Source organism: Protopterus annectens, chromosome 6.part0 (genome assembly GCF_019279795.1).
Source record: "Protopterus annectens isolate FY-2018-M chromosome 6.part0, PAN1.0, whole genome shotgun sequence".
Lineage (NCBI taxonomy): Eukaryota > Metazoa > Chordata > Ceratodontiformes > Protopteridae > Protopterus > Protopterus annectens.
Genome location: NC_056737.1, coordinates 1,176,076,995 through 1,176,101,954, shown reverse-complemented (window position 1 = coordinate 1,176,101,954; position 24,960 = coordinate 1,176,076,995). Strand labels below are relative to the sequence as shown.

The 24,960-nt window shown below is 43.9% G+C and overlaps 1 protein-coding gene across 1 annotated transcript in view; it reads right to left on the bottom strand.

Moving 5' to 3' along the window:
- Positions 1 to 4,765: 4,765 nt before the first annotated feature.
- The window catches only part of LOC122804743 (pro-cathepsin H-like), a 174,160-nt gene continuing 153,965 nt past the window's right edge, over positions 4,766 to 24,960 (bottom strand). Inside the window, exons 3-4 of the mRNA XM_044074806.1 lie at positions 5,251 to 5,359; positions 4,766 to 5,166 (exon numbers count right to left, since the gene is read on the bottom strand). Of these exons, the coding sequence (XP_043930741.1) occupies positions 5,067 to 5,166; positions 5,251 to 5,359 (209 nt within the window). The 3' untranslated portion in view covers positions 4,766 to 5,066. The remainder of the gene's footprint in view (positions 5,167 to 5,250; positions 5,360 to 24,960) is intronic.

Here is a 24,960-nt window from a genome sequence, read left to right as displayed (position 1 = left end):
AGACAGTAAGGGGTCCCATCCTTAACTCTAACATGATTAATTCATAAGCTATGGCCAAGTCTATGGGCTTCTCAGGACTACTTTATATGGCAACTGCTAAAATATGAATATAGTTGTGATTTTTTAAAATACTAATTCCTCTTTGCATACTTTAAATTTTTCCTAAACACTATCTCTAGGGTATAAAACTTTCCAGGGTGCACTTCTTTAACTTCTTACCATTCTAAATGAATTATATGTATTTACTTTCTCACAGTCAAGCTGGAAATATTGTAGTTATCAGATTTAATGTTTCCGGTTGTTGCTTCTTGTCAGCTTTCTCATCAAAAACATTCACTATTTAATGTGTTATCTTGAGGAACATTTGGTATAAGATCAGTAACTTGCAAAACTTTGTTACTGATTTTTCTAAAGGTTTTATTTTTCATTCATCATAGGTTTGCTACTCCCACTGTTCACTTCCATAATCACTGCCTTGCCCTTTCCTTTTATTTGTACTATAATGTTTTTTTTTTTCAGAATTTGCATTCAAGCACCTTAATACAGGTTACCTTTTTCTAGATTAAAGTTTTGCATGACATATAAGGGAATGTTTGCTTGAATATGCTGTACAATAATGTTAAGCTTCCTTCCTTTCAGCCATTTTAACACTCTTCTTATAGACAAGTCTTTGCTCCATGCTCCATTGTTTGACACTGTCTGCTATACATTTTTATTGGGAAGTTGTATGCTGTAAAACATCGAATACCAAACACTCGGTTTTAACATGGTTTGAAATGGGGAGGTAAAACATTTTGAATTTTGACGTTATATCTTGAGGCAATGTAGAAATTGCCTCATGTACACAGATAGCCATCTCCTCCTACCACCCACCGCTACAACCTGTGAGAGATGCACTTATCTAGCCAAACTGGAGCTAAAGCTCTCTCCAACCAAGACTGAACTTGACAGTCATGAAGAGAAGGTAAACATTTGCACCACACCACACTCATCACATAGTCTCACTAAATCTACACCACCAAAATCCACACATAGTAACACAAAAACATTCACAGAGGCTCTCAATAATAATCTGTCTAAGCAACAGAGCCCTCCAAAGCAGAAATGCAAGCAACCAACATCCCTCAACAAAACTCACATGACACATAGCCCACAGACTCAGTGTGCCACTCAACCACAGCCAATAAGGCAAAACAACGTACGCAACACATTAGACATAAGTGACTCTATAGTCAGGCACACTGATGTCCCACTCACCAGGCAAAACAAGGAGAAGGTTACTGTCAGCTGCCTGTCGGGCACCAGGATCCGCCACATAACCCACACACTCAGGTCACTCCACAACAAATACAAATATGACTCTGTCATTGTCCGTGTTGGTGTGAATGACTTGAGATGTACCTCCCTGGTCTACATGAAAAGAGACATGGAAGAGATCTCCGATCTTGTAGCCCAAGCAGGTATGACCATAGCCCTGAGTAGCATTCTGCCATCACCCAGAATGATACTGCAATACAAGGACAAAATGATTGACATCAACAATTGGCTAAGCTTCTGGTGTCATTCTAAGGGGATCCAGTATATGTCTGCTTGGGATGCCATGGTCGACAGACCATGACGCTTTGCCACAGATGGCCTGCACCTGTCGCACCTGGGATTCCGGATACTGGCTAAGGCTCTTGCTGCCCATATAGTGCCTTTTTTAGGAAAGGTTCAAATGACAAATTCACCACCATAGCAGGAACAGGCAAGCAAAAACTGAGGGTAATGCTACTCAATGCTAGAAGTCTAAATCTCAAAATGCACTCACATGCGGCACTCCTTAAAATGGAAAACATTTATATCTGTGCAGTGACTGAGACCTGGTTCAAGGCTCCAGAGAGCACCCCTGCACTACCAGGCTATAACTCATACCACACTTTTCGGCCATGTAACCTGGACTGAAATACTGAAGGCGGAGGTGTGTTCATATTCATTAAGGATATCCACATCTTCAAGCAAGTTGCTCAGCATAATGCATCCGAGGTTATCCAAGTGCAACTAACTCTGGGCAAAACTGCAATCCAAATTGTAGCTTGCTACAGATCCCCCACCATGCCCCAGGATTCCCACTCCTCTTTTCTTGATGTACTGGAAAATATTAGGGTTCAACCAAACACCCTAATAATGGGCGACTTCAACTACCCCACCATTAACTGGGAAAATTACTCATGTACCAACTCCTTAGCTCAATGTTTTCTGGAATTCATAAATTCCAATGCCCTGAATCAACTTATCCACACCCCCACCAGGGACAACAATATCCTAGACCTAGTCATTACCAACATGAGTGACCAGTGTTCCACAGCTGAAGTCAACTGCTCATTGGTCTAATCTGGCCATAAGCTAATCACCCTTGATATCCACATCCCACCCCCACCCCCCATTAAGGAAACCATGGTAAAAAATATCTCCAAAGCCAACCTCATGCTTCTTAAGACAGAAGTGGAGAACTTCATGACACCCATGCAGATGGACAATACAGTTACGACTCCTGAATCCTACACAAATGCACTCTGTAAGCACTTACACGAGTGCATGGATTGAGCTATCCCAAACAGAACCAAGACGCTGTACTCCAAAAAAAGGAAGCCAATCTAGTGGTTCCTCTGCCATAAACAAACTGTACAACAGAAGGAAGAAACTGTTTCAAAAGAGAGTAAAATCCCATGAGTGGAGGAGCTCCATGGTCAGCCTTAGTAAAAAGCTGAGATCCCTTATAAGATCCTCCAAAGCTAGCTACAAAAACAAAATTGCCACCAATTCTAAGGACAACCACAAAGCATTCTATAGCTATGTCAAGAATCTCGATGGCAACACCCAGATCTGCTCTGAGTTACAGCACAAAGGCACAAAAATTATAGAACCAACTGATATTGCCAACATCCTGGCAGATAGGTTCAATGCTAACTTTACCCCCCATCCCCTAAAGGGCCCATATCTATACAGGAAGAATGCAGAGTCCCTGTAATCAAAACTACGCAGGTAAAAGCTGCACTCTCTAAAGCCAAAAACACAGCATCCATGGGAACAGACAACATCCCAGGCTGCGTTTTACACAATCTTCAGAACGAACTGGATCCCCACTTAAACACCATGTTCAATAATAGCCTCGCATCAGGCTTTGTGCCCACTGAATGGCTCACAGCAACAGTTATCCCACTCCACAAAGGGGGAGCCACCACTGATCTGGGAACTATCGACCTATTAGCCTGAGGAGCCTGGTCTGCAAGGCCATGGAACGTATCATCATGGAACTCATAAACAAAGACATTGGTAACCTCCAAAGTTTGGATCCCACTCAGTTCGGGTTTGTGAAAGGCAGATCATGCCTCCTGAACCTGATTGACTTCTTTGAGGCAGTCACCAAAGCCGTAGATGAGGGTAAGGTGGTTCATACAGCCTATCTTGACCTCACCAAGGCTTTCGACACCATCCCCCATTCTGGAATTATAGCTAAACTCACTAAACTAGGTATACATCCCTACGTCACCAGATGGGCTGCCAACTGGCTCACTGACAGAACCCACACTGTAAAAGTTGCATACTCCAAATCTGACCTCAAAGCAGTGACAAATGGAGTAACACAGGGTTCCGTCCTGGGACCTCTCCTGTTTGGTATATACTTCTCTGAAGTACAGGCTAACACAGAAGGGCTCTGGCTAATGAAGTTCGCAGATGACTGCAAACTAGGAGCCATAGTCAAGTCTCCAAATGATGTGGACATCCTACAGAAGGGCCTCGCTGAGACAGATGCCTGATGTCAGAGCCATGGCCTCAAGCTCAATGCCAAAAAGTGCAGTGTCATCCCCTTTGGTAAAAACTCTGTACCCATGAACTACCACATAGACAGTAATTTATTTAATACCGAATGTGTGATAAGAGACCTTGGGACCCAGGTGGACAGCAGTCTCTCCTTGATAGTCACATTACCCCAGTAGTCAGGAAGTCCTTCTAAGTGGCACACCTCATCATAAAAAGGTTCTTATCCAGGAAAAAAGAGGTCATTGTTCCTCTTTACTCGACACACATTAGACCCATCATAGAGTGCAACGCCCCTTTTGGAATGTACCTCTCAAGACATCTGCAGCAGCTGGAAAGGCCACTGAAGTACCTCACAAAGAGGATTGTTGGCCTCAAACAAATGCCCTACACTGACTGTCTCAAAAAACTCCAGCTTTACTCCGTAGCATATTGTCTACTCCAAGGTGATCTCTGCCTAACATATAAAGCTATGTCAATCCCAGAGCTGTTGGACATGCTACACCTAAAGAAATCCCAGTCCCTCCGAGCTACACGCTCTAGGGACCTAAACCTTGTCACCACAATAAACAGGACATGCTGCAGGGATAGATTCCTGTCCCAGAAACTTTCCATACTCTGGAACAGGCTACCCATCTATGTCAAGCAAAGTTCTTTATTAGCACTCTTCAAGAAAAATCTTGATGAGTGGATGGGAAATAGGTAATACACCTTGGGGATCACTTCTGTGTCTCTGCTCATCACTGGCACAGGAAAATAACTTTCTTGGGTGGCGTAAGCCAGGGAATCTTGATGGCTAGGCTTATGTAGGCCCTTTGGCTGATAGCCTAGTACTTACCTATGAACTTATATTTCAATGACATGCTTAAACAATCTAGGTCATTTCTGGATTCTGATAGTAAACCATTATAGTTTTAATATAAAACTCAAAAACATAAAAGTGATAGAGCAACTTTAATGATTTCAGACTTCAAGATAATAACATGTTTCTCCTGTTTAATAGCAGGAAAATATCGAAATGCAATTTAACAGAGATAGAATGCTGACAACAGGAGTGGAGCTCATAGCTGGTTGGAAAAGAAGCAAATATACTGAAATGCAGAATGTTTACTCTTAACAATGTGCAGCAGATAGGTTAAACCTTTTATAGTTAAGCTACTACATTATCACTAATAAGAAGCAAAGAAAATTATTTTAAACTTGTTTCACTTAAGCATTCTCCTTCATCAAAATTATTTTAAAAAGTAGCACTTGTTTAATTTGTATCATTGAAACTTGACTTCCAGAGCATAGTGATCGATTCCACATAGTCTGATATTGCGCCGTATCTTGGCAAAACCATCATCTCCCCATTTTTTTCCCCAACTGAAAGAGATAAAATGAAGAGTAAAAACTTGTGTTATGATGTTCATAAAATATTGTTTTGGGATGTAAAAGCCTTAAAAATACCTGTTCTTTATTAGCCAGTAATCTAGCCCATTTTCATGTCCAAAACCAATGATTGTCATAGCGTGAGTGCCATTGCCAGTCATACAGCAGTAGCAGTCATCAAAGATACCTGTTAAAACAAAAGGACTCAGTTTTATAGCTCTCATGAGTGTTCTTTCCTTTATACAGTTTCTCCTGATTGGTACAGCAAACATTTTAGTTTGAGTAATATAACTAAAAGCTGGGAAAGAGATTACATTTCCTTGATATCAAGAAACAATTAGATTGCCCTTTAAATGGATTAAAAATATCTCCCTCCTTCCATCCCACCTTTTCTCCTCATTCTTGCTCCACCTGTCACATGTTTTCTTGAATGACAACACTATTGAATCTGCAGTCCCAATCTGGTTGTCTACTGCATTAGTTTACAACTCTTTTTGTAAAGAAATTCTTTTACAGATCCTGGAAATAGTTGGTCCTTACACTTTACTCCACATGGAATTTGGTGGTCTTTCTTTGGACGGTTTCCAGCATCTTGATACCCCTCATATTGTATAGCCTCCAAGACAGCATGTAGCACTAAGAATGAAGCCTGACTAGAGTGCAGTAGAGTAGACCTGTTGCCATTTTCTGCTACCATTTTGCAACTGGGATATTTGCTCCTGAAGATACATTCCAGCATTCTTTTTGATACTGTTATAGACATCTCACTATGCTTTTGCTCACAGACATCTTTACTGCTTTCACCCCTGCTGATACTTCACACCAATGTCGCTGTGGTCCATGTGCAGATCTTTGCATTTGTCTATTGTAAACATCACCTGCCATCTTTCTGGGCACTTGGTCACCCTTATCTGTCACCTCTTCCTAATCCTTCACTGTTTCTTCTAATGTCCTGTTCTGTTTTTAATCTAACATGCAAATTCTGAAAAAAAACAAACATTTATAGTACAAATAAAAGGAAACGGCAAGACAGTGATTATGGAAGGGAACAGTGGGAGTAGCAAACCTATGATGAATGAAAAATAAAACCTTTAGAAAAATCAGAGGGAGAAGGTTTGATGATGTGGGGATAGTGAATCAGGAAGTGCAATGGATTTACAAGGAAGAAGTACGGACATTTATGAAGAAAATGAAGACTGGAAAGGCTGTTGGTCCAGATAACATACCAGTGGAAGCATGGATGTGCTCAGGAGAAATTGCAATGGAGTTTTTAATCAGATTGTTTAATTACATCTTGGAATGTCAGAGGATGCCTGTGGAGTGGATAAAGTGTTTTGGTACCTGTTGTTAAGAATAAGGGTGATGTGCAAAGCTGTAGTAACTACAGAGGGATAAAACTGATCAGTCACAGCTTGAAGTTATGAGAAAGAGTAGTGGAAGCTAGGTTAAGAAGGGAGGTGATGATTAGTGATCAGCAGTATGGTTTCATGCCGAGAAAGAGCACTACAGATGCAATGTTTGTTCTGAGAGTGTTGGAGAAATATAGAGAAGGTCAGAAGGAGTTGCACTGTGTCTTTGTGGACTTGGAGAAAGTATATGATAGGGTGCCTAGAGAGGAGTTGTGGTATTGTATGAGGTAGTCAGGAGGGGCAGAGAAGTATGTAAGAGTGGTACAGGATATGTACGAGGGTAGTGTGACAGTGGTGAAGTCTGCAATGGCAGTGACAGATGCGTTTAAGGTGGAGGTGGGATTACATCAAGGATCAGCTCTAAGCCCTTTCTTATTTAAAATGATGGACAGGTTGACAGACAAGATCAGACAGGAGTCCCCATGGACTATGATGTTTGCAGATGACATTGTGATATGTAGTGAGAGCAGGAATCAGGTTGAGGAGACCCTGGAGAGGTAAAGATATGCTCTACAGAGGAAAGGAATGAAGGTCAGCAGGACTAAGACAGAATATATGTGTGTGAATGAGAGAAAGGATAAAGGAATGGTGAAGATGCAGGGAGTAGAGTTGGCAAAGGTGGATGAGTTTAAGTACTTGGGATCAACAGTTCAGAGTAATGGTGATTGTCGAAGAGAGGTGAAGAAGAGAGCACAGGTGGGGTGGAATGGGTGGAGAAGAGTGTCAGGAGTGATTTGTGACAGATGGGTACCAGTAAAAGTGAAAGGGAAGGTCTACAAGAGGGTAGTGAGACCAGCTATCTTGTATGGGTTGGAGATGGTGGCACTGACAAAAACGCAGGAGTCAGAGCTGGACGTGGCAGAGTTAAACATTTGCACTAGGTGTGAAAAGGAAGGACAGGATTAGGAATCAGTATATTAGAGGGTCAGCCCAGGTTGGAAGGTTTGGAGACAAAACCAGAGAGGCAAGATTACGTTGGTTTGGACATGTGCTGAGGAGGGATGCAGAGTATATTAGGAAAAAGATGCTAAGGATGAAGCTACCAGGTAACAGGAAAAGAGGAAGGCCTAAGATAAGGTTTATGGATGTGGTGAGAGAGGACATGCAGGTGGTTGGTGTGACAGAGCAAGATGCAGAGGACAGGAAGAAATGGAAACAGATGATCTACTGTGGTGACCCCCTAACGGGAACAACTGAAAGAGAATAAGATATCCCAAATGAAGACAGTGAAGACTATCAGACTCAGGATCAGGATCTAAAGAAGTTCACTTGTCATTTCTTTTATTCCATGCACTGATGTTCCCAGCACAAAACCCAAAGTATCCAACCCTTCATTCATAACGCAGTCCCTTTCCTCATCATTGCCCTCCGGAAACTAGCAGACACACCTGAGAAATCACATCAAAAGTCTGGATGGAGTCCAGCTAGATCACATCCAGTAGTATTCATCTGTGAAGTTCTCCTACAGCAGACAAAAATGAAACAATCACATTGGAAAAAAAACATTGTTCACCAGGATAATCTAAATTAAAAAAAATATATATTTTATTACACTATAGTTAAATGATTTTGTCTGTAAATTCCATCAGACTTCTTCAGACTTTATTAGTAAATGTGAAGGGGAGGTGGATGAAGTTAGAAGAATTGCTGGAGTGTTGCCTCCCACAGGGGTATGTACAGGCATTGTCATGGGTATGGTCTTAAAATTTACTGCAATCAGCACTGACTTTATAAGCAACATGCTATAGTGTTACCTTATAAAGCCTCGACAGACATGGAAAAGAAACTGAAAACCCGAAGGATGAAATTATGTGGATTATTTTTTTCTTCTCTGGTAAAATGTTACATACCAGCTTCCAGCTTCCAGCTCTCAACTCTGCAGCACTGCAGCCAGTGATCTCATGAAAATCTTCATCAGGGATCTGGCAACACTCTGTCTAGATTCATGAGAGTCCTGGAAGGAGTCCTTCTGGATCCTGTGCCATATCTTCAATTGAGGCATTAATTTCCCTGTCAGTCACCATATTCTCTGTGCTTGTGTCTATCCCCTCCTTTCCTACTATTTCCTATCTGTCCCACAGTGTGGTACCTTCCCTTCACTTCCCCTGTTTATCATGATCTCTAGCCAGTCCTTTGTAAGCCTGACCAGGTTTGCCTCTTCCCTCTTCCCTTTTGCTGTATAACCAAAAAACTTTGTTTGCTCTCTTGCCCCCTTCTGTTAACTCCCTTTTAGTTTGTGCTTCTACTGCCCCCAACTGCTTGTTGGCCTTCTGTTTGCCTCATTGCAATGCTTCTCCTTCAACTATATCTTGTATTCCCTGTCTTCCCCCTGAGTGATTAGCCACAATGACCTTATCCTATTTGCTCAGTTTTATGTCTTTTGCAGATATTTTTAGCCCTCAGCACCCCATCCTTACTTATTCCCATACCTTGTTTCCCCTACTGTTTACCATCAGAATACTAACTTATCTGACACTTTTCCCTGATCAATATAATCCATTCCTTTAGATTACCACAGATTACCACGTCTATGTCTTTGGATTTTTACATCCTCCCACTCTAATTTTCATAGTGATATGGTCACTTTTGGATAACAAAACCATTACTTGGATACACATGACACACTCTAACACAGTTCTGTTTCAGCTGGCTGAACCCCTGAGGCTCTAAGACCTCAATCACCTTCCACGTCTTCAGTATCTTACAACTTGGAATCTCCCAATCACTTACTGGTAGATTCATATCCCTTATTAGTATAAACCTCATCATTCTGCCCCTCTGTAATTGCTTCCCCAGTCTTTTATCCTTCTCCCTTGGTGAGTCGGGGGCTATTTCAAACAGACTACCATCTGCCCTCTTCTGCCATCTTAAGAACCAAAGTGTGCTTGGCATAAATTCTGTTTTATGGTTTTGTTTAGTCCCATCCTTCATGACTACCAAACACCGATTTCCCACTAGCCCATTAATTCTGACTGATTCTCCATATTATAGGATCATAGGTGAGCAAGATAAGAGCTAAGGATCACCACTGTCATCTTGGGAGAGTAAGAAGATTTTTTACACTCCGAACACTGTTGTCTGTTGTACGTAAAGTGTGGTACAGTGCCTACTGTGCTGGGCTTAGTAAAGGTACAACTTATATCCCCCATGTCCTGCTAGAATGTATGTGACCATGTTGAACTCCCACATCCTGAAACCCTGCACTACATGTGTATTTCAGGGTAGGATGTCACTTTCCATCTCCATACACAACATGTGCATTCCATGGTGAGCTCCTACATCCTGAATCCCTGCACTACATGTGCATGTCATAGTAGGATGTCACTTCCCATCTCCCTGTTCTACATGTACTTTACATGGTAGAATGTCACTTCCCATCTCCCTGTACTACATGTGCATTTCATGGTAGGATGTCACTTCCCATCTCCCTGTACTACAAGTGCATTCCATGTTGAGCATCCACATCCTAAACTCCTGCACTGCATGAGCATTTCATGGTAGGATGTCACTTCCCATCTTCCTGCACAACATCTGCATTCCATGGTAGGATGTCACTTCCCATCTCCCTGCACAACACTTGCATTCAGTGCTGAGCTCCCACATCCTGAATCCCTGCACTACATGTGCATTTCACGGAAGGATGTCATGTTCCATCTCCGTGCACTACATGTGCATTCCATGTTGAGCTCCCACAAACTGAATCCCTGACTACATGTGCATTTCATGGTAGGATGTCACTTCCCATCTCCCTGCAAAACATGTGCATTCTATGGTGAGCTCCCACATCCTGAACCCCTGCATTACATGTGCTTTCATAGTAGGATGTCAATTCTCAACTCCCTGTACTACATGTGCATTTCATGGTAGGATGTCACTTTCCATCTGCCTGTACTACATGAACATTTCAAGGTAGGATGACACTTCCCATCTCCCTGCATTACATGTGCATTTCATGGTAGGACGTCACTTCCCATTTTTTTCTGTATTACATGTGCATTTCATGGTAGGATGTCACTTCCCATCTCCCTGTACTACATGTGCATTTCATAGTAAGATATCACTTCACATCTCCATGCACAACATGTGCATGCCTGGTTGAGCTTCCACATCCTGAATCCCTGCACTACATGTGCATTTCATGGTAGGATGTCACTTCCCATCTCTCTGTACTACATGTACATTTCAAGGTAGGATGACACTTCCTATCTCCCTGCATTACATGTGCATTTCATGGTTGGATGTCACTTCCTATCTTCCTGCATTACATGTGCATTTCATGGTAGGATGTCATTTCCCATCTCCCTGTACTACATGTGCATTTCATGGCAGGATGTCACACCCCAGCTCCCTGTACTACATGTGCATTTCATGGTAGGATATAACTTCCCATCTCTCTACATAGCATGTGCATTACATGTTGAGTTGCCACATCCTGAACCCCTGTACTACATGTGCATTTCATGGTAGAATGTCACTTCCCATCTACCTGCACAACATGTGCATTCCATGTTGAGCTCCCACAACCTGAACCCCTGCACTACATGTGCATTTTATGGTAGGATGTCACTTCCAATCTCCGGCACATCATGTGCATGTCATGGTGAGCTCCTACATCCTGAATCCCTGCACTACATGTGCATTTTATAGTAGGATGTCACTTCTCATCTCCCTGTACTACATGTGCAGTTCATGGTAGGATATCACTTCCCATCTCCCTGTGCTACAGGTGCATTTCATGGTAGGATGTCACTTCCCATTTCCCTGTAGTACATGTGCATTTCATGGTAGGATGCCACTTCTCATCTCCTGCAAAACATGTGCATGCCATGGTGACCTCAGACATTTTGAACCCCTACATTACATGTGCATTTCATGGTAGGATGTCACTTCCTATCTCCCTGCACTACATGTGCATTTCATGGTAGGATGTCACTTCCCATCTCCCTGTACTCCAGGAGCTCCCACATCCTGAATCCTTGCACTACATCAGCATTTCATGGTAGGATGTCACTTCTCATCTCCCTGTACTACATGTGCAGTTCATGGTAGGATATCACTTCCCATCTCCCTGTGCTACAGGTGCATTTCATGGCAGGATGTCACTTCCCATTTCCCTGTAGTACATGTGCATTTCATGGTAGGATGCCACTTCTCATCTCCTGCAAAACATGTGCATGCCATGGTGACCTCAGACATTTTGAACCCCTACATTACATGTGCATTTCATGGTAGGATGTCACTTCCTATCTCCCTGCACTACATGTGCATTTCATGGTAGGATGTCACTTCCCATCTCCCTGTACTCCAGGAGCTCCCACATCCTGAATCCTTGCACTACATCAGCATTTCATGGTAGGATGTCACTTCCCATCCATCTGCACAGCATGTGCATCCAATGTTGAGCTCCCACATCCTGAATCCCTGCACTACATGTGCATTTCATGGTAGGATGTCACTTCCCATCTCCCTGTACTACATGTGCATTTTATGCTGAACTTCCACATCCTGAATCCCTGCATTATATGTGAATTTCATGGTAGCATGCCACTTCCCATCTCCCTGCACAAGATGTGCATTCCATGGTGAGCTCCCACATCCTGAATCCCTGAACTACATGTACATTTCATGGTAGGATACAACTTCCCATCTCCCTGCACTACATGTGCAATCCATGGTAAGCTCCCACATCCTGAAGCCCTGCACTACATGTGCATTTCATGATAGGATGTCACATGACATCTCCCTGCACAACATGTGCATTTCATGGTAGGATGTCACTTCACATTTCCCTGCACAATATGTGCATTCCATGTTGAGCTCTGAAATCCTGAATCCCTGCATTACATGTGCATTTCATGGCAGGCTGTCATTTCCCAACTCCATGCACTACATGTGCATTACATGGTAGGATGTCACTTCCTATCTCCCTGTACTACATGTGCATGCCATTTTGAGCTCCCACATCCAGAACCCCTGCACTACATTAGCATTTCATGGCAGGATGTCACTTCCTATTTCCATGTACTACATGTGCATTTCATGATAGGATGTCACTTACCATCTCCTTGCACTACATCAGCATTTCATGGCAGAATGTCACTTTCCATCTTCCTGCACAACATGTGCATTCCATGTTGAGCTTCCTTAATCCCTTCACTACATGTGCATTTCATGGTAAGATGTCATTTCCCATCTCCCTGCACAACATGTGCATTCCATGGTGAGCTCCTACATACTGAATCCATGCAATACAGGTGCATTTCATGCTATGATGTCACTTACCATCTGCCTGCACTACATGTGCAATCCATGGTGAGCTCCCACATCCTGAAGCCCTACACTACATGTGCATTTCATGGTAGGATGTCACTTCACATCTCCCTGCACAACATGTGCATTTCATGGTAGGATGTCACTTCACATCTCCATGCACAATATGTGCATTCCATGTTGAGCTCTGAAATCCTGAATCCCTGCACTACATGTGCATTTCCTGGTGGCATGTCACTTCCCAACTCCATGTACTACATGTGCATTTCATAGTAGGATGTCACTTCTCATCTCCCTGCACAACATGTGCAGTCCATGTTGAGCTCCCACATCCTGAATCCCTGCACTACATGTGCATTTCATGGTAGGATGTCACTTCCCATCTTCCTATACTACATGTGCATTTCATGGTAGGATGTCACTTCCCATCTCCCTGCACTACATCAGCATTTCATAGCAGGATGTCACTTCCCATCTCCCTGCACTACATCAGCATTTCATGGCAGGATGTCACTTTCCATCTCCCTGCACAAAATGTGCATTCCATGTTGAGCTTCCACATCCTTAATCCTTTCACTACATGTGAATTTCATGGTAAGATGCCACTTCCCATCTCCCTGCACAACATGTGCATTCATTCCATGGTGAGCTCCCACATACTGAATCCCTGCACTACATGTGCATTTCATCGTAGGATATCACTTTCCATCTCTCTGTACTCCATTGAACTTTCATGGTAGGATGTCACTTCCCATCTCTCTGTACTACATGTGCATTTCATGGTAAGATGTCACTTTTCATCTACCTGCACAACATGTGCATGCCATGTTGAGCTAGCACATCCTGAATCCCTGCACTACATGTGCATTTTATGGTAGGTTGTCACTTCCCATCTCCCTGTACTCCATGTGCATGCCATCTTGAGCTTGCACATCCTGAACACCTGTATTACATGTGCATATCATGGTAGGATGTGACTTCCAATCTCTCTGCACTACATGTGCATTTCATGGCAGGATGTCACTTCTCATCTCCCTGCACAACACATTCATTGCATGTTGAGCTCCCACATTCTGATCCCCTGCACTACATGTGCATTTCATGATAGGACGTTACTTCCCATCTCCCTGTACTACATGTGCATTCCATGTTGAGCTCCCACATTCTGAACTCCTAAACTGCATGTGCATTTCATGGTAGGATATTACTTCCCATCTCCCTGTACTACATGTGTGATTCATGGTAGGATGTCACTTCCCATCTCCCTGTACTACATGTGCATTTCATGGTAGGATGTCACTTCCCATCTCCCTGTGCAACATATGCATGCCATGTTGAGCTTCCACATCCTAAACTCCTGCACTACATGTGCATTTCATGGAAGGATGTCACTTCCCATCTCCCTGTACTACATGTACATTTCAAGGTAGGATGTCACTTCCTATCACCTGCATTACATGTGCATTTCATGGTAGGATGTCACTTCCTATCTCCCTGTACTACATGTGCATTTCATGGTAGGATGTGACTTCCCATCTCCCTGCACAACATGTGCATGCCATGTGGATCTTCCACATCCTGAATCCATGCACTACATCTGCATTTCAAGGTAGGATGTCACTTCCCATCTCCCTGTACAACATGTGCATTCCATGTTGAGCTTCCCCATCCAGAACCTCTACACAACATGTGCATTTCATGGTAGGATGTCACTTTCCATCTCCCTGGACAACATGTGCATGTCAAGTTTAGCTCTTACATCCTGAATCCCTGCACTACATGTACATTTCATGGTAGGATGTCACTTTCCATCACCCTGTACTGTATCTGTTTTCCATGTTGAGCTCCCACATCCTGAATCCCTGCATTACATGTGCATGTCATAGTAGGATGTCACTTCCCATCTCCCCGCACATGTGCATTCCATGTTCAGCTCTTACATCCTGAATCCCTGCACTACGTGTGCATTTCATGGTAGGATATCACTTCCCATCTCCCTGCACAACATGTAAATTTCATGTTGGGCTCCCACAAACTGAATCCCTGACTACATGTGCATTTCATGGTAGGATGTCACTTCCCATCTCCCTGTACTACATGTGCATTTCTTGATAGGATGTCACTTCCCATCTCCTTGCAAAACATGTACATTCCATGGTGAGCTTCCTCATCCTTAACCCCTGCACTACATGTGCATTTCATAGTAGGAGGTCACTTTCCATCTTCCTGGACAACATGTGCATTTCATGGTAGGATGTCACTTTCCATCTCCCTGTACTACATGTGCAATTCAAGGTAGGATGTCACTTCCTATCACCTGCATTACATGTGCATTTCATGGTAGGATGGCACTTCCTATCTCCCTATACTACATGTGCATTTCATGGTAGGATGTCACTTCCCATCTCCCTGCACAACTTGTGCATGCCATGTTGATCTTCCACAACCTGAATCCCTGCACTACATGTGCATTTCATGGTAGGATGTCACTTTCCATTTCCCTGGACAACATGTGCATTTCAAGTTCAGCTCTTACATCCTGAATCCCTGCACTACATGTACATTTCATGATAGGATGTAACTTCCCATTGCTCTTCATAACATGTGCATTACATGTTGAGCTGCCACATCTTGAACCCCTGTACTACATGTGCATTTCATGGCAGGATATCATGTCTGATCTCCCTGAACAACGTGTGCATTCCATGTTGATCTCCCACATCCTGAACTCCTGCACTACATGTGCATTTCATGGTAGGATGTCACTTCCCATCTCCTGCTCATCATGTGCATGCCATGGTGAGCTCCTACATCCTGAATCCCTGCACTACATGTGCATTTCATGGAAGGATGTCACTTCCCATCTTCCTGTACTACATGTGCATTTCATGGTAGGATGCACTTCCCAACTCTCTGTGTTACAGGTGCATTTTATGGTAGGATGTCACTTCCCATTTCCCTGTAGTACACGTGCATTTCATGGTAGGATGTCACTTATCATTTCCTGCACAACATGTGCATGCCATGCTGATCTCAGACATCTTGAACCCCTGCACTACATGTGCATTTCAGGGTAGGATGTCACTTCCCATTTCCCTGTAGTACACGTGCATTTCATGGTAGGATGTCACTTATCATTTCCTGCACAACATGTGCATGCCATGCTGATCTCAGACATCTTGAACCCCTGCACTACATGTGCATTTCAGGGTAGGATGTCACTTCCCATCTCCCTGTACTACATGTGCATTTCATGGTAGGCTGTTATGTCCCATCTCCCTGCACAACATGTGCATTCCATGTTGAGCTCCTACATCCTGAATCCCTGCACTGCATGTGCATTTCACGGTAGGATGTAACTTCCCATCTCCCTGTACTCCAGGTGCATTTCATGGTAGAATGTCACTTCCCATCTCTCTGTACTACATGTGCATTTCATGGTAGGATGTCTCTTCCTACCTCCCTGTACTACATGTGCATTCCATGTTGAGCTCCCACATGCTGAATCCTTGCACTACATGTGCATTTCATGGTAGGATGCCAGTTCCCATCTCCCTGTGCAAGATGTGCATTCCATGGTGAGCTCCCACATCCTGAATCCCTGCACTACTTGTGCATTTCATGGTAGGATGCCACTTTTCATCTCCCTGCTCAACATGTGCATTCCATGTTCAGCTTTCACATCCTTAATCCCTGCAATACTTGTGCATTTCATGGTAGGATGTCATTTCCCATCTCCCTGCACAGCATGTGCATTCCATGGTGAGTTCCCACATCCTGAACCCCTGCACTACATGTGCATTTCATGGCAGGATGTCACTTCACATCTCCCTGCACTACATGTGCAATCCATGGTGAGCTCCCACATCCTGAAGCCCTGCACTACATGTGCATTTCATGGTAGGATGTCACTTCCCATCTCCCTGAACTACATGTGCAATTCTTGATAGGATTTCACTTCCCATCTCCTTGCAAAACATGTACATTCCATGGTGAGCTTCCTCATCCTTAACCCCTGCACTACATGTGCATTTCATAGTAGGAGGTCACTTTCCATCTTCCTGGACAACATGTGCATTTCATGGTAGGATGTCACTTTCCATCTCCCTGTACTACATGTGCAATTCAAGGTAGGCTGTCACTTCCTATCACCTGCATTACATGTGCATTTCATGGTAGGATGGCACTTCCTATCTCCCTATACTACATGTGCATTTCATGGTAGGATGCCACTTCCCATCTCCCTGCACAACTTGTGCATGCCATGTTGATCTTCCACATCCTGAATCCCTGCACTACATGTGCATATCATGGTAGGATGTCACTTTCCATCTCCCTGGACAACATGTGCATTTCAAGTTCAGCTCTTACATCCTGAATCCCTGCACTACATGTACATTTCATGATAGGATGTAACTTCCCATTGCTCTACATAACATGTGCATTACATGTTGAGCTGCCACATCTTGAACCCCTGTACTACATGTGCATTTCATGGCAGGATATCATGTCTGATCTCCCTGAACAACGTGTGCATTCCATGTTGAGCTCCCACATCCTGAACTCCTGCACTACATGTGCATTTCATGGTAGGATGTCACTTCCCATCTCCTGCTCATCACGTGCATGCCATGGTGAGCTCCTACATCCTGAATCCCTGCACTACATGTGCATTTCATGGAAGGATGTCACTTCCCATCTTCCTGTACTACATGTGCATTTCATGGTAGGATGCACTTCCCATCTCCCTGTGTTAAAGGTGCATTTCATGGTAGGATGTCACTTCCCATTTCCCTGTAGTACACGTGCATTTCATGGTAGGATGTCACTTATCATTTCCTGCACAACATGTGCATGCCATGCTGATCTCAGACATCTTGAACCCCTGCACTACATGTGCATTTCAGGGTAGGATGTCACTTCCCATCTCCCTGTACTACATGTGCATTTCATGGTAGGCTGTCATATCCCATCTCCCTGCACAACATGTGCATTCCATGTTGAGCTCCTACATCCTGAATCCCTGCACTGCATGTGCATTTCACGGTAGGATGTAACTTCCCATCTCCCTGTACTCCAGGTGCATTTCATGGTAGAATGTCACTTCCCATCTCTCTGTATTACATGTGCATATCATGGTAGGAAGTCAGTTCCCATTTCCCTGTACTACATGTGCATTTCATGGTAGGATGTCTCTTCCTACATCCCTGTACTACATGTGCATTCCATGTTGAGCTCCCACATGCTGAATCCTTGCACTACATGTGCATTTCATGGTAGGATGCCAGTTCCCATCTCCCTGTGCAAGATGTGCATTCCATGGTGAGCTCCCACATCCTGAATCCCTGCACTACTTGTGCATTTCATGGTAGGATGCCACTTTTCATCTCCCTGCTCAACATGTGCATTCCATGTTCAGCTTTCACATCCTTAACCCCTGCAATACTTGTGCATTTCATGGTAGGATGTCATTTCCCATCTCCCTGCACAGCATGTGCATTCCATGGTGAGTTCCCACATCCTGAACCCCTTCACTACATGTGCATTTCATGGTAGGATGTCACTTCACATCTCCCTGCATTACATGTGCAATCCATGGTGAGCTCCCACATCCTGAATTCCTGCACTACTTGTGCATTTCATGGTAGGATGCCACTTCCCATCTCCCTGCTCAACATGTGCATTCCATGTTGAGCTGCCACATCCTGAATCCCTGCACTACATGTGCATTTCATGGTAGGATGTCATTTCCCATCTCCTTGTACTACATGTGCATTTCATGGTAGAATGTCACTTTCAATCTCCCTGCACTACACGTGCAATCCATGCTGAGCTCCCACATCCTGAATCCCTGCACTACATGTGCATTTCATGGTAGGATGCCACTTCCCATCTCCCTGCTCAACATGTGCATTCCATATTGAGCTTCCACATCCTTAATCCCTGCACTACATGTGCATTTCATGGCAGGATGTCACTTCCCATCTCCCTGTACTACATGTGCATTTCGTAGTAGGATGCCACTTCCCATCTCCCTGCACAACATGTGCATTCCATGTTGAGCTCTGAAATCCTGAATCCCTGCACTACATGTGTATTTCATGGTAGGATGTCACATCCTATCTCCCTGTAATACATGTGCATGCCATTTTGAGCTCCCACATCCAGAACCCCTGCACTATGTTAGCATTTCATGGTAGCATGTCACTTCCTATCTCTATGTACTACATGTGCATTTTATGGTAGGATGTCACTTCCCATCTCCCTGTACTACATGTGCATTTCATGGTAGGATGTCACTTACCATATCCTTGCACTACATCAGCATTTCATGGCAGGATGTCAATTTCCATCTCCCTGCACAACATGTGCATTCCATGTTGAGCTTCCACATCCTTAATCCCTTCACTACATGTGCAATTCATGGTAGGATGTCACTTCACATACCCCTGCACTACATGTGCAATCCATGGTGAGCTCCCACATCCTGAAGCCCTGCACTACATGTGCATTTCATGGTAGGATGCCAGTTCCCATCTCCCTGTGCAAGATGTGCATTCCATGGTGAGCTCCCACATCCTGAATCCCTGCACTACTTGTGCATTTCATGGTAGGATGCCACTTTTCATCTCCCTGCTCAACATGTGCATTCCATGTTCAGCTTTCACATCCTTAACCCCTGCAATACTTGTGCATTTCATGGTAGGATGTCATTTCCCATCTCCCTGCACAGCATGTGCATTCCATGGTGAGTTCCCACATCCTGAACCCCTTCACTACATGTGCATTTCATGGTAGGATGTCACTTCACATCTCCCTGCATTACATGTGCAATCCATGGTGAGCTCCCACATCCTGAATTCCTGCACTACTTGTGCATTTCATGGTAGGATGCCACTTCCCATCTCCCTGCTCAACATGTGCATTCCATGTTGAGCTGCCACATCCTGAATCCCTGCACTACATGTGCATTTCATGGTAGGATGTCATTTCCCATCTCCTTGTACTACATGTGCATTTCATGGTAGAATGTCACTTTCAATCTCCCTGCACTACACGTGCAATCCATGCTGAGCTCCCACATCCTGAATCCCTGCACTACATGTGCATTTCATGGTAGGATGCCACTTCCCATCTCCCTGCTCAACATGTGCATTCCATATTGAGCTTCCACATCCTTAATCCCTGCACTACATGTGCATTTCATGGCAGGATGTCACTTCCCATCTCCCTGTACTACATGTGCATTTCGTAGTAGGATGCCACTTCCCATCTCCCTGCACAACATGTGCATTCCATGTTGAGCTCTGAAATCCTGAATCCCTGCACTACATGTGTATTTCATGGTAGGATGTCACATCCTATCTCCCTGTAATACATGTGCATGCCATTTTGAGCTCCCACATCCAGAACCCCTGCACTATGTTAGCATTTCATGGTAGCATGTCACTTCCTATCTCTATGTACTACATGTGCATTTTATGGTAGGATGTCACTTCCCATCTCCCTGTACTACATGTGCATTTCATGGTAGGATGTCACTTACCATATCCTTGCACTACATCAGCATTTCATGGCAGGATGTCAATTTCCATCTCCCTGCACAACATGTGCATTCCATGTTGAGCTTCCACATCCTTAATCCCTTCACTACATGTGCAATTCATGGTAGGATGTCACTTCACATACCCCTGCACTACATGTGCAATCCATGGTGAGCTCCCACATCCTGAAGCCCTGCACTACATGTGCATTTCATGGTAGGATTTCAATGCCCATCTCCCTGCAAAACATGTGCATTCCATGTTGAGCTGCCACATCCTGAATCCATGCACTACATGTGCATTTCATGGTAGGATGTCATTTCCCATTTCCTTGTACTACATGTGCATTTCATGGTAGAATGTCACTTTCAATCTCCCTGCACTACACGTGCAATCCATGCTGAGCTCCCACATCCTGAATCCCTGCACTACTTGTGCATTTCATGGTAGGATGCCACTTCCCATCTCCCTGCTCAACATGTGCATTCCATGTTGAGCTTCCACATCCTTAATCCCTCCACTACATGTGCATTTCATGGTAGGATGTCACTTCCCATCTCCCTGCACAGCATGTGCATTCCATGGTGAGTTAACACATCCTGAACCCCTGCACTACATGTGCATTTCATGGTAGGATGTCATTTCCCATCTCCTTGTACTACATGTGCATTTCATGGTAGAATGTCATTTTCAATCTCCCTGCACTACATGTGCAATCCATGGTGAGCTCCCACATCCTGAATCCCTGCACTACATGTGCATTTCATGGTAGGATGCCACTTCCCATCTCCCTGCTCAACATGTGCATTCCATATTGAGCTTCCACATCCTTAATCCCTGCACTACATGTGCATTTCATGGCAGGATATCACTTCCCATCTCCCTGTACTACATGTGCATTTCGTAGTAGGATGTCACTTCCCATCTACCTGCACAACATGTGCATTCCATGTTGAGCTCTGAAATCCTGAATCCCTGCACTACATGTGTATTTCATGGTAGGATGTCACATCCTATCTCCCTGTAATACATGTGCATGCCATTTTGAGCTCCCACATCCAGAACCCCTGCACTATGTTAGCATTTCATGGTAGCATGTCACTTCCTATCTCTATGTACTACATGTGCATTTTATGGTAGGATGTCACTTCTCATCTCCCTATACTACATGTGCATTTCATGGTAGGATGTCACTTACCATATCATTGCACTACATCAGCATTTCATGGCAGGATGTCAATTTCCATCTCCCTGCACAACATGTGCATTCCATGTTGAGCTTCCACATCCTTAATCTTTTCACTACATGTGCAATTCATGGTAGGATGTCACTTCCCATCTCCCTGCACAACATGTGCATTCCATGGTGAGCTCCCACATCCTGAATCCCTGCACTACATTTGCATTTCATGATAGGATATCACTTCCCATCTCCCTGTACTACATGTGCATTTCATGGCAGGATGTCACTTTTCATCTCCCTGGACAACATATGCATTCCATGTTGAGCTCCCACATACTGAACCCCTGCACTACATGTGCATTTCATGGTAGGATGTCACTTCACATCTCCCTGCACTACATGTGCAATCCATGGTGAGCTCCCACATCCTGAAGCCCTGCACTACATGTGCATTTCATGGTAGGATTTCACTGCCCATCTCCCTGCAAAACATGTGCATTCCATGTTGAGCTGCCACATCCTGAATCCCTGCACTACATGTGCATTTCATGGTAGGATGTCATTTCCCATCTCCTTGTACTACATGTGCATTTCATGGTAAAATGTCACTTTCAATCTCCCTGCATTACATGTGCAATCCATGGTGAGCTCCCACATCCTGAATCCCTGAACTACATGTGCATTTCATGGTAGGATGCCACTTCCCATCTCCCTGCTCAACATGTGCATTCCATGTTGAACTTCCACATCCTTAATCCCTGCACTGCATGTGCATTTCATGGTAGGATGTCACTTCCCATCTCCCTGCACAGCATGTGCATTCCATGGTGAGTTAACACATCCTGAACCCCTGCACTACATGTGCATTTAATGGTAGGATGTCATTTCCCATCTCCTTGTACTACATGTGCATTTCATGGTAGAATGTCACTTTCAATCTCCCTGCACTACATGTGCAATCCATGGTGAGCTCCCATATCCTGAATCCCTGCACTACATGTGCATTTCATGGTAGGATGCCACTTCCCATCTCCCTGCTCAACATGTGCATTCCATATTGAGCTTCCACATCCTTAATCCCTGCACTACATGTGCATTTCATGGTAGGATGTCACTTCCCATCTCCCTGTACTACATGTGCATTTCATAGTAGGATGTCACTTCCCATCTCCCTGCACAACATGTGCATTCCATGTTGAGCTCTGAAATCCTGAATCCCTGCACTACATGTGTATTTCATGGTAGGATGTCACATCCTATCTCCCTGTACTACATGTGCATGCCATTTTGAGCTCCCACATCCAGAACCTCCTGCACTACATTAGCATTTCATGGTAGAATGTCACTTCCTATCTCTATGTACTACATGTGCATTTTATGGTATGATGTCACTTTCCATCTCCCTGTACTAAATGTGCATTTCATGGTAGGATGTCACTTACCATCTCCCTGCACTACATCAGCATTTCATGGCAGGATGTCAATTTCCATCTCCCTGCACAACATGTGCATTCCATGTTGAGCTTCCACATCCTTAATCCCTTCACTACATGAGCAATTCCTGGTAGGAAGTTACTTCCCATCTCCCTGTACTACATGTGGCTTCCATGTTGAGCTCCCACATTCTGAACCCCAAAACTACATGTGCATTTCATGGTAGGATATTACTTCCCATCTCCCTGTACTACATGTGTGTTTCATGGTAGGATGTCACTTACCATCTCCCTGCACTACATCAGCATTTCATGGCAGGATGTCAATTTCCATCTCCCTGCACAACATGTGCATTCCATGTTGAGCTTCCACATCCTTAATCCCTTCACTACATGTGCAATTCATGGTAGGATGTTACTTCCCATCTCCCTGTACTACATGTGGATTCCATGTTGAGCTCCCACATTCTGAACCCCAAAACTACATGTGCATTTCATGGTAGGATATTACTTCCCATCTCCCTGTACTACATGTGCATTTCATGGTAGGATGTCACTTCCCATCTACCTGCACAACATGGCATGCCATGTGGAGCTCCCACATCCTGAATCCCTGCACTACATTTGCATTTCATGGTAGGTTGTTACTTCCCATCTCCCTGTACTCCATGTGCATGCCATGTTGAGCTTTCACATCCTGAATCCCTGTATTACATGTACATATCATGGTAGAATGTCACTTCCCATCTCCCTGTACTACATATGCATTTCATGGTAGGATGTCACTTCCCATCTCTCTGTACTACATGTGCATTTCATGATAGGATGTCACATCCCATCAACCTGTACTATATGTGTGTTCCATGTTGAGCTCCCACATTCTGAACCCCTACTTAATATGTGCATTTCATGGTAGGATGTTATTTCCCATCTCCTTGTACTACATGTGCCTTTCACGGTAGGATGTCACTTCCCATCTCCCTGTACTACATGTGCATTTCATGGTAGGATGTCACTTCCCATCCCCCTGTACTGCATGTGCATTCCATGTTGAGCTCTCATATCCTGCATCCCTGCACTACATATGCATTTCATAGTAGGATGTCACCTTCCATCTCCCCACACAACATGTGCATTCCATGTTGAGCTTCCCCATCATGAACCCCTACACAACATGTGCATTTCATGGTAGGATGTCACTTTCCATCTCCCTGGACAACATATGCATTCCATGTTGAGCTCCCAAATACTGAACCCCTGCACGACATGTGCATTTCATCGTAGGATGTCACTTCCCATCTCCCTGTACTACATGTACATTTCATGGTAGAATGTCACTTCCCATCTCCCTGCACTACTTGTGCATTTCATGGTAGGATGTCACTTCCCATCTCCCTGTACTACATCTGCCTTTGATGGTAGGATGTCACTTCCCATCTCCCTGTACTACATGTACATTTCATGGTAGAATGTCACTTCCCATCTCCCTGCACTACTTGTGCATTTCATGGTAGGATGTCACTTCCCATCTCCCTGCACTACATGTGCATTTGATGGTAGGATGTCACATCCCATCTTCCTGTACTACATGTGCATTTTATTTTATTTATTTTAATTTATTTTTGTTAACAGGGAAAGTCAGACTGGACACAGGTCCATTTTCAGGGGAGGCCCGGGGAGAAAAGCTCCATGATACAATACAATATTAGATTAAAACAGTACAAAGCAATTCTTAACATTTATAAGTAGTACAGAGGACCATTTACATGGCATGTGATAACTTTAGTAGAATATACAATTAGTACAAATAATACAAATATATATATATATTTTGTCGAAATATTAGTAAATATAAAGTTGTAATACATTTATGCTTTAGTATAACCGAGAAGTAAATAAATGCACATAGTGGCATAAAATAGGGTAAAGGTATAGGTAGGATGAGAGTA